General features: G+C 41.2%; 2 protein-coding genes and 1 long non-coding RNA gene across 9 annotated transcripts in view; 2 read left to right on the top strand and 1 right to left on the bottom strand.

The window, feature by feature from the left end:
* The first annotated feature begins 1,042 nt into the window (after positions 1–1,042).
* Positions 1,043–10,412, top strand: part of LOC145434942 (adhesion G protein-coupled receptor B1-like) — a 45,687-nt gene continuing 36,317 nt past the window's right edge. For both annotated transcript variants that reach the window (XM_080312167.1, XM_080312166.1), the window contains exon 1: positions 1,043–1,813. In XM_080312167.1, coding sequence (XP_080168293.1) covers positions 1,759–1,813 — 55 coding nt within the window. In that variant the 5' untranslated portion in view covers positions 1,043–1,758. The remainder of the gene's footprint in view (positions 1,814–10,412) is intronic.
* LOC145434966 (uncharacterized) lies at positions 4,259–6,200 on the top strand. The gene is made up of 3 exons (XR_013913649.1): positions 4,259–4,390; positions 5,015–5,226; positions 5,891–6,200. It is a non-coding gene; the product is annotated as an uncharacterized LOC145434966 (long non-coding RNA).
* On the bottom strand, positions 6,146–9,236 carry LOC145434956 (uncharacterized). 6 transcript variants are annotated; one of them, XM_080312195.1, is made up of 7 exons: positions 8,548–9,205; positions 8,417–8,485; positions 7,952–8,355; positions 7,774–7,895; positions 7,612–7,702; positions 6,567–6,748; positions 6,146–6,527 (listed from the first exon to the last, which is right to left on the bottom strand). In XM_080312195.1, exons 3-6 carry the CDS (start codon positions 8,007–8,009, stop codon positions 6,681–6,683), a joined length of 339 nt encoding a protein of 112 aa, XP_080168321.1. In that variant the 5' UTR covers positions 8,010–8,355; positions 8,417–8,485; positions 8,548–9,205; the 3' UTR covers positions 6,146–6,527; positions 6,567–6,680. The 6 variants fall into 6 exon arrangements, with proteins under 6 accessions (XP_080168321.1, XP_080168319.1, XP_080168317.1 ...); XM_080312193.1 differs by having other exon boundaries at positions 6,146–6,491; positions 6,560–6,748; positions 7,474–7,702; positions 8,548–9,182; XM_080312191.1 differs by having other exon boundaries at positions 6,146–6,491; positions 7,474–7,702; positions 8,548–9,182.

The raw sequence follows: 10,412 nt of genomic DNA, 5'->3' as shown, positions 1-10,412 counted from the left end.
TTTTGTTAAAATTTAAAAAAAAGGCAACTTTCTCAGGTTTTTAGTGCAACAAAAACTTGCCCTAGTTATTATACACATGTAGGCGCATACTTGCGAAGCGAGCGAGGGTGGTGCTTACGCGTAAGTTCGTCGAAGCGAGAAGACTTGCATTATCGGCATTTACGATGTAGGTTACGCAACCCTAGTCCCTATAATGTCATTTGTGGTGATCATGGTGTTTGTCGACTATAATGGTCAATTACACTGGGCCGATATTTTCTTATTTTTGATCCCGTAACCGTCGACTACTAGCACGGCACACTTCTAGGCATTTGTAAGACACCGCTTATGCCAAGGGTCGCCAACTCGAAACGGGTCGCGGGCCACTTTCAAATTTCTTAGAGGCCGCGGGCCGCATTAATCCAATATCGAGATAAAATAGGCCAAACAGTTGAACAACCACGCTATGTTGTCACCTTCTAAACCCTAATGAATTGACATCGTGGTAAATTTTGGGTACCGGGCTTATCGAACGCCTTGAAATCTTAATTAAGAATTGCACCGTGTGTTGATTGATCAGAGAGAAGCAGACATGGTGGTGCCTATATATGACAATGCTGTTCTAAAATCCACATTGTCTCGTCATTATTGGCGAGAAATGGCTTTGAAGTTACATTGCTGTCGTTCAAATACGTTCATTAAATACGATATATTCCTTGTATATGTGGATAAATGGGCGAATAATTTATCGATTCAGCAATCTCGCCCGCCACGTACTTAATTTTCCTATATCCGGCCCGCCCACTGGAGAAGTTGCCCGCCCCTGATCTACTGCGATGCCATTTTTATTCCCCGCATCCCCGTACCGCTGAGCCCAGCGCTCCCACGTCTCTCCCTTAACGTTCCCGCCCCTTCAACATCCAAATCGCCCCCTGGGAGCGCTGGAGCCCACGTTTATAACCAGTGGCTTGGATGATGGTGAAACATAATATTATATTCATATTCGACGGCGGGCTTTCATTGACCAATCCTGATCCGAATACAGCCGACATTCTTAGTCATCGGAACGCTTGAACTGTTGTTTAATAGAATAGTGCAGTGTGGAGAAAAGTAAACACACGCCATGTACAATCAAATTTCAGCAGGCAAAGTAGTGAAGAATATGATGAATTAAAAGTTGACAACATAGGGAAAAATGTGGAGTTCAGATGCCGAAATTTACAGTTTCAATGGTCGAAATCACAAATGCTGATCCCGATCACATGCAGTAGGCAATATATGTACAATCGGTATAACCGGCGGGTAAATTATTATTTGATTCACCTGAAGACATTCAATGTTAAATGCGAGACACAAACACAACGCGAGCGATGTAGTAAATAGATATGAGATCGCCGAAAAGTTCGAAGACGGTCTGTTAATGTAACATCCACGTGGGAAATGGCCGATGTACCACTTTATATCTCGAGAACGTGCTACCCTCAAGAATAAAACTGGGAACTTCGTGATCGATAATGTTGAATTTAGTACAACTCTCATTACAACTAGTATATCATAAAGTCACACATAGCGCGAATTCCCAGATAGCGCAAAAGTATGCAATTTTTGTTTCGTAACATCCTATTTAACGGTAGTTATGTAATCTCATAATCAGGTGTAAGTTCGTAACACGGTATAAAAGCCTGAAGGCAGCACGACATCGCCCACTGTAGCACTGTCGTTAGATGTAAACAAATATCAAAGAGTTGCAGTGTTGTATGAATTAAGAATCAGGCCAGCATGGCATGGAAATTGGCAATCAGTCTTCTCGCTGGATTTTCGATATACGTTGAAGGTGAGAATACGATCTTTCTAATGCTGGAAAACAACAATTACAGATATATGTATGTATTAAAGGGGCACTGCGCTCTAAAAATGATGTGGTCTTAAATTGAAGAATAAAAATAAAGAAACATTTTGGCCGCAACCATTTTCTTTAGAACGCCAACGTAAAGGAGCTTCAATTTAATGAAATTTCCACAGGACCAGAACGCTCCAGCGGTCGCGGCTGTGCGTCATCGTTTCTTAACCCGTTGACAAAATTTATTGCTCGTTATCTTGATTGTCGCGCTTGCTCGACCCGATAAGGCAGTCACTTAGAGAACGAACTTCAGACAGTTGTCAGCCGATATTATGGAGGAATTATGTCTCACGCCAGGGCGGTTTAGTTACGTTAAGTATAAGCGTACGGTACCGGCGCTCAACCAGCGTACAATGTTAAGTCAGGAGGATTTGTGTCTGAAGCTTGTTATGACTCTATAATATTTGCCAGATGACTGATGCTGACAATTGAGATGCCATTGCAGTTATATATTGATGCAAAGCTATTCATACAGCTGTAAATTTTAAGCAGTGATTTTACAGCGTATTACTGTCTGCACAGAAGGGTTGTTCATATTTGAAAAATTGTCTGGAAACTTCGTTCGGCTAATTTCAAATGATAATGTAGTGCAGGGGTGGGCAAACTTTTGAGCTCGCGGGCCGCATTCAACATCTAAATCCATGCGCGGGCCGCACTATATAAAATTGAGATTATAAACCAAAACGCAATGTTGGTATTTGATTATATAGTGAGGAAATGGAGATGCTTATTTAGAACAAAACAAACATTGCTTTGATGATGTCGAACACACGTCAGAAACATAGTGGCGAGATTTCATAGGCTGGTCGACCTCAATAACCAATTTGTCAAAACTATAGAGATGAAAGTCGGTTGTCCCTATTCTTAAAACAGGATTGAAATTTAAATCTGTGAGCAGCGATCTGTTCTTAGATTTACTTATTCCACTTTTGGTTCAGTTCCAGGACACACAATGCTGACAGCATCATAACCATATTAGCTTTAAACACGCTTCTACGATATGTAGATAAAATATAAATACCCCATCGCATACTGAGAACGAATCTACCTAAGACACGTGCGAATCGTTTGTATAAGCACATCACTAAAATAATTAAAATAGGAGTGGCCAATATGAAATCCGACTCGTGATCCGAATTATGTCAATCTCGTTTAGGATTTCTGTTGTGTTCGGTAGTTGAAACCTTTCAAACTGCGTGGGCGTTGAGATCGGGCTGTCGCGCCAGAAATTTAACATAAAGTAAGGAAGTATTTACCTTGGAACAGTGGTTTTCAAGCTTTTTAAGACACGCCCCCCCCCCCCCCTTACGATGGGGAAAGATTTCGTGCTCCCCTTATGGTCATATCACAAAACGCAACGAGGGTGCTAGCAAACCTAACTGACAGTTTGGCACTGAAGGTTACGACTGTGGACGAGAGATTTTTAAATATGAAATTGAGACTAAATACAGAGCAACAATTATTAAGTTGCTGAGAATCGCGCGGAGCGCGAAATTTTTTTTAGTGGAGCTCAGCTTCGGGCCCCCTTCAAACGCTTTCACGCCCTCAAGGGGAGAGGGGGTGCACCCAAGTTTTAGAATTATCATGGTGAAATATACTAAAAAAAAGTTCAATCAAGTTCCTGCATTTTGGTAGGCATTTTATCAATATTTAAAAAAAGTTTCGTTATACTCTCGCGGGCCGCACAGAACGGTGTTGCGGGCCGCATGCGGCCCGCGGGCCGTAGTTTGCCCACCCCTGATGTAGTGTGTCTTCCTTTCCCTCAAAGCCCCTAAAGGTCCACGGGGCAATTCTCCTTACTACTGGATCTGCAATGTCGACCATGTCACCGGTTTATAGCTTTTGTGGCGTTATCAGTTGAGACCGGCCATGTAGTGACGGGATATTGTAATAAAATAGCTATGTTTACAAAATTGTACTTGAATGCAGTCCTATAACGGCCATATTCATCTCCGTTTTGCTCTACACAACCTGTCTATCGTGTTCATGGAAAGGATTGGTTGCACGATTGACATTGGCTTGTTTTGGATCGTACTTCAAAGAAGCGCCGTTGAGTTGCAAGTCGAGAAAGAATGCAGACAGGCTTGTACAAATATTGTTGTGTGATATTTTTATCGTAGCCTATCATGTTGTTCTCAGTTTCACAAATGAATTTTTGTTTCCATCAGTTCATTTATGCAATTCCTTTGACACGTAGATAATATATAATTTGTTAAAATTATTACTGGTATGGAAGAAGATCTGTGTGATGAATTAACTTCTGATGAAGACACAGATGTAGAAGATATCACGATATTTGGTGAGAGCCTGCCGTATCAATTCGAACCACAATATTCAGAGGAGGAATTCGCCCGTCTCGTTGCAACTCAAGAAGCACAAACTCATGTCTGGAGTATTGCACTGTGTTTCTTAAATGCAATTTATCAATGTTATTGTATTGGTCAAAGGAATCGTCAGAAAACCGGAGTCAACTTCGGACACTTGACAATGAATGGTGCAGCTGCTTGAACTGTCCACTAGGGCTGTTCAAAAATAACCTTTTTTCCTGAATCTTGCTGATTACTTGATTAAATCGTTAGGTTGCCTTAAAAAACGACGCACAATAAATTTGAATTCATTCCAACCAATATTCGCGGATTTCGTAGAGTTTGAAAATTTTGAATTTGCCTAAAAATGCAAAAAAAAAATCTTTTTCAAATTTTTCTGCCAACCCCATGAAATTGTTGCGCTGTCTTCAAAAACGATGCAAAACAAATTTGACTCAATTCGAAGCCGTAGAATTGGAGTTATTTCAGTTTTTCTTTGATAATTCTGGGATTATCCTTGATTGGTGGATCATCCCAGAATTATAATCAAAAAACTTGAATAACTCTGCTTCTGCAGCTTGGAATTGAGTCAAATTTGTTTTCCATCGTTTTTGAAGACAGCGCAACAATTTCATAAGGTTGGAAGGAAAATTTGAAAAAAAATATTTTTTTGCATTTTTAGGCAAATATTCAAAATTTTAAAACTCTACGAAATCCGCGAATATTGGTTGGAATGAATTCAAATTTGGTGTGCGTCGTTTTTTAAGGCAACCGAACGATTTAATCAAGTAATCAGCAAGATTCAGGAAAAAAGGTTATTTTTGAACAGCCCTACTGTCCACGCATGCCCAACGAGAATGAGTGTGTTTGCTGCAGGGAAATACAACAAATAATGGAGCTGCTGGGGAATGGAGGGTCGCCTTGCATAACAGAACATGACGATTTTATCCTACATATACAACCCTCCAAAGTGAACAGAAAAAACTGGAATAATAACAATCAACCGCACGGTCCTCGTCCTGGCAGAAGACTTTCTAACAAGTAGGTCCTAGAACAGATGTCTCAAACTCAAATGTGCTCGCGGGCCAATTTCCTACTTTTTGCTGGTAGTTAAATATTGACGAATACTTCGAAATCCAAAATGCTGTCGCGGGCCGTACAAAATGATCTCAAGGGCAGCATGCGGCCCTCAGGCCGCGTGTTTAAGAGAGAGAGAGATGTGATATTTTTTTTCGCCTGCACCATCAAGATGCTTTGACGACGGAGTTGCGATACGGCCCCATGAGATCATCTAGTCTGCGCCCCCGTTTTTTTTTCTCATCCATGCTATCCGTGATTGCTGAGCGCCTAGCAGGATAGCTGCGGATACCAAGTTCCGAGTCTTTGGTATGACCCGGCCGGGGATCGAACCCACGACCTACCGTTCGAGAAGCCGGACGCATAAGCATTACACTATCTCGCTTGGTTGAGGCCTCTGTCCTAGCACATTTTGTATTGTGTTTAGTATTGGACCTATATATATGTGACGTGACATGGTTGTTGGAGATGAGCTACAGTTTCCTGCATTCTTGAACTATTATCGAATACTTTCCATAAAATGCCTACACTTTTTAATTTGAGAGCATCATATTCTCGGTCATCATGCTGCTATTAGATTTCAGCATTTTTTATCGCTGCAGTATACTTTCAGATTTTCCAATTGCAGACAATATCGCTTGGTGTCTTATCGACACATACTGGAATGGACTATGGGTAGCTAAAACCGGATGCCCTTGCCAGCCTGCATCGTCACTGCTATAAGACAGAAGTACCCTAGTGACGATGGACTGAATGTCGATTTCAAATGGCCGACAGAAAGCGAACTGTGATTAAAAACACTGCGGCTCTGCAATATAAGTCGAAATCAGTTCCGTATGGTGTACTTCAGCGAACTTTTCGCATTCTATATTCCAACAGTGGCTGCTGTGTTTCATATATTGCTACTTTGATTTTTAATAAATACCAGACAATTGGAACATAGCTGGGGTATTACAACGGAGCAGTTAGTAGTAACTGGAAACATGTGGAAGAAATTAATTGAGCTATTAAGGCTGCCCAAGTAGCACTGCAATACAAAGTCATTGGCAGTCATGTTCGGGAACGCCGTTTCGAAAGTAATTCCTCTGTAGAGGGAGCTGGATGCACATTTCTAGAAATGTTACTGCCGAAGTTGATGTCAGTGCGATTGTCAACAGTTCGTCTCAAAAGCTCTCTCGCATAGTGGTTCGTCTTCTTTTCATACATGCTTTTCAAGATCCACTCTTTTGCTGTCCGAGAGTAAATTTTTTTGACTCGTAGAACACCTGCTTAAACAAATACATGGTAAGCAACTAACCAAGTACCTTGACTTGCAGACATGTCATGGACACAGCAAACCTTCTCGTGTCACTGCCTGAAACCTCCCAACATTCTGATTGTGATCCAGGACTGCCAGTTCGGTTCGTGCAAGCATCGTGTCATAAGTAAAAATGAAGACGTTTAGGTGCAAATTTCAGTATGACGTTGTGATAAACTTCCAATGATCCTAAAAACGGAAGGTGTGAAATTTAGTGATCTGACCACGCTCCGATAACTAGTGTCATCATCATAGGTCTATATTAGCAATTTTATCAGTTCAATACACCACAAAAATGCAATACAATGAAAACAAAAGGATAGGAAAGTGACTTAGGGTAGTCTATGGAATCAGACACCAGGATTGTAATGATTCGACTCAAGTCACGATTTTCTGATGACTCGACTCGAGTCAATCTGTGTATTGACTCGACTTGGACTCGAGTCATTGCGCATGACTTGAACCAAGTCATATGACTCGAGACTCAGACAGCCAAGACCAACATTTCATTGTAATTTGAAGAGCAGTAGAGTAACCACCCTGTTGCGATTTCGTCTATTGGTACTGGTACTTGAAAATGCGATCAGAAACTTAAAAGTGAGGGAAATTAGTATATTATAAATGCGAACCATTCGATATCACCAAACAGAGTTATAAAAAGTGGGTTTAACAGGACTTTAACTGGAAACCGAGCAGTCAACACAATGACTTAGACTCAACCTCTGATCGATGACTTGGACAGTTGGACTCCGTGGTGAATTGAAAATGACTCGACTTGACTCGAGTCAAAACTTTAAGTGAGATTGACTAGTAACTCAGAACTTTGTGACTTGGTTACAACCCTGTCAGACACCCACCTTGGCCTAAGCAATGTAAAGATGAGGCATGCAGATGTGATTAGTCATAAAAATTACCAGTGTGTTTGAACTGAGTCATCTGCTCCAAATCACGGATGAAAAATTTGTTTTCTATCAAAGATTTTAATGCTTTGAAACTAGGAGATCCGCTTTGCAACCATCTAGTTCTTAGGCACTGGTCTTCAGTCAAAGTACCATGGCTGCAGGAACATGTCTCCCCCTCAACTGTCCACTCATGTTCGCCGGTGATGTGACGCAGAAGAGATATCCATCTTCTTTTTAGCACCTGCAATTGCATACCGTTATATAAAAAGTTATTAATATGTGATGGATGACATAGTACATATGCAGACTTACACTGCTATCTTGTCCACAATGCTGACAGCACCACCACAAGTGATTAGTGATGCTTCTTGTCCATAGTAGCAAGTCTTCCATACCTTTCTTCTTACCCAGAGACAATAACTTTTTTTTCAGTCCTGAGAAATGGTTATCAAGGCAAAGGAAGATTCAAATAATAACAGGATTCAGTTACCTTTGCAGACATGCCACACATCAAACTGATGATTGATTGATGGATATTTATCCTTCATCAATTTCTTGATGCTTGGTGCCCGCCTGCCCGGTCAGTCACAACGGTTTCAATTGACAAACCTTGAGCAATTATTGCATCCAAGGCACGCTCCATGCCAACTTTTTCCATTGCAACACTGCTTGAGCACTCTGCCTTTTGGACCAATTGGACTTGGACAATCTTTTCAGTCGTCTCCTCCATAAATGAATAAACCATATATTTTGCAGAAAACCCAGGTGAGTCCGATCGCCCATCACCATCACCCATCAGTGTAATTGGTTTACATTGACTCTTCCTCTCCCGTAACACATCCTCCATATGTTCCTCATCGTAGATTCTTCGATTGCTGTTGTATGCGTAACGGTCTGTCGAGATAAATGTTATATAATGCATTTGGGAACTTTCAATATAGTTACCAACAAATACCTTGGACTTGGTCGGCTTCCTACCAATCAATTTCGAACATGTTGGGCCCATAAAATCTGAGTCAGATTACTAAACAGAGATGAATAAAAGTCAATCCAACATGTTGTAGGGAAAAGCAAATGTAGCCTTACTTGACAAGATTCCGCCAAAGATTGATCTTTCTCCAAAACTATAGTCAATTTCCGATCTGATACGTTCTTGGTTTTATAGAACTGCTTTGTAAGATACAACGAAGGTACAGCTTCTATCAAGAAATACACGAGAACCATTTATAATATGCCTGAGAGTTTGCTAGAGATGATTGCCACTAACGCCTTTTAAGTCGGCGACGCTTGCCACCGGTATCTCCTTTACAGGGACGAGTATAATCGCCTATCTTGAAATGCTTACTGCATACAAGAATCTTTTTCTGCTCTATCTTGTTCAACGAGATTCCTATGGCATTAAACCACTGGCGCCTTAGTGCAATTCCAGAAGGAATTTTATGAAGAGTATGTGTTGCGTCATTCGCTGTAACTTCACACGATGTAACGGCACATATTGTCATTGCAGCTTGCAATAATGTCAATGCATTGGTATATCCTCAATACAAAGTGGAACAAACTTATTATGAAGATTCTGGGTGGAGCAAGACAATACCGTAGACGTTTTTTCAGGATAACGGAAATTTATTATCCACAACACGAATACCACCAATCAGTGTTCCCCATGAACATGACAAAATTTATGACATTCAAAATTGTGTTCAGGGTTCGCGTACTGTAGTAAAATTCATCATCCCTAACCGTAATCCAACGGTACGCAAACCCAACCTGAACCCACAACTCCTCAGCCTGTGACCCAAAAAAACATACCGGTATATATCGCCAGAGTCGAATTGGTGGCCAACGTCACGCGCAACTTTTCATAACAACATCGCAACATCGTTTGTTCAAAGCCGTATCTAAACCGCCTTGGCGTGTAAACATATTTACTTCATAACATTGGCTGACAACTATCTAAAGTTCGTTCTCTGCGAGACTGACTAATCGCGTAGAGCAAGTGCCTCGGTGAAGGCATCGTGCCCTTATCGAATGTAATGTAATGTAATGTAATGTTTACATTCGATAGTGCCATGTAACGGGTTAAGAAATGACGCGCAGCCGCGACCGCTGAAGCGTTCTGGTCCGGTGGAAATTTCATTAAATTGAAGCTCCTTTACGTTGGCGTTCTAAAGAAAATGGTTGCGACCAAAATGTTTCTTTATTTTTTTTCTTCAATTTAAGACCACATCATTTTTAGAGCGCAGTGCCCCTTTAATGTTCACAGCACAGTGGAGCTTATAGTCTTTTTAAGGCGTTGTACTCATGACACGAATTTCACAACGTTCATTGGTCTTAAAATTTTGTATTCTTTGATACGTCTTTCAATTTCTTTCGCAGTCATTCTTCATTCAAGCTCGCTCCCATGCGTCCCCGTCGTGGTCTCTGCTGCAGAATTGTTGCGCTGCTCACTTTTAATCTGGGCTTAAGGCACTACCATGGTAGTGAGGTCGGCCATGAGGAGCCCAGAGAAACCTCCGACACGTAACAATGTGAGATAACAACGACGTAGGTCACTCATGGTGATATGTTTGCTTGGTGATATGGTGCTATGTTTCCATGCTAAGTGCGGGAGGTTTTTCTAGGCTCCTCGTCGCCATCCCATCCCCGAAGGGTGGCTTCTAAAAGCCCAGAACAAGTCGGCCGTGCAATAAGTCGGTAGTAGGACTGAGTCGGGTAATAACTCTAATGATTCTAGTCTAGGGTTGCCATTAGGGCTGGGCAAAATGATTCGAGTACTCGAATCTGAATCGAGTATTAATTTTAATGATTCGAGTCGAGTAGTAAAAGAAGATTTTTTCGAGTACTGAAATTATACGCTCCTCGCCACAGAAAGTTAATTTATTAACGAGAATTATAGTTTCGATACTAATTTTCACTGTTAAAGCCTTGAAACCTTGATTGGTCGTATCGTA

The sequence above is a fragment of the Botryllus schlosseri genome, chromosome 3, assembly GCF_051294905.1.
Source record: "Botryllus schlosseri isolate E-star chromosome 3, Bs_hap1, whole genome shotgun sequence".
Classification (NCBI taxonomy): domain Eukaryota; kingdom Metazoa; phylum Chordata; class Ascidiacea; order Stolidobranchia; family Styelidae; genus Botryllus; species Botryllus schlosseri.
Note: the sequence above shows the minus strand (reverse complement) of the source record. Positions and strands in the feature narration are given on the sequence as shown.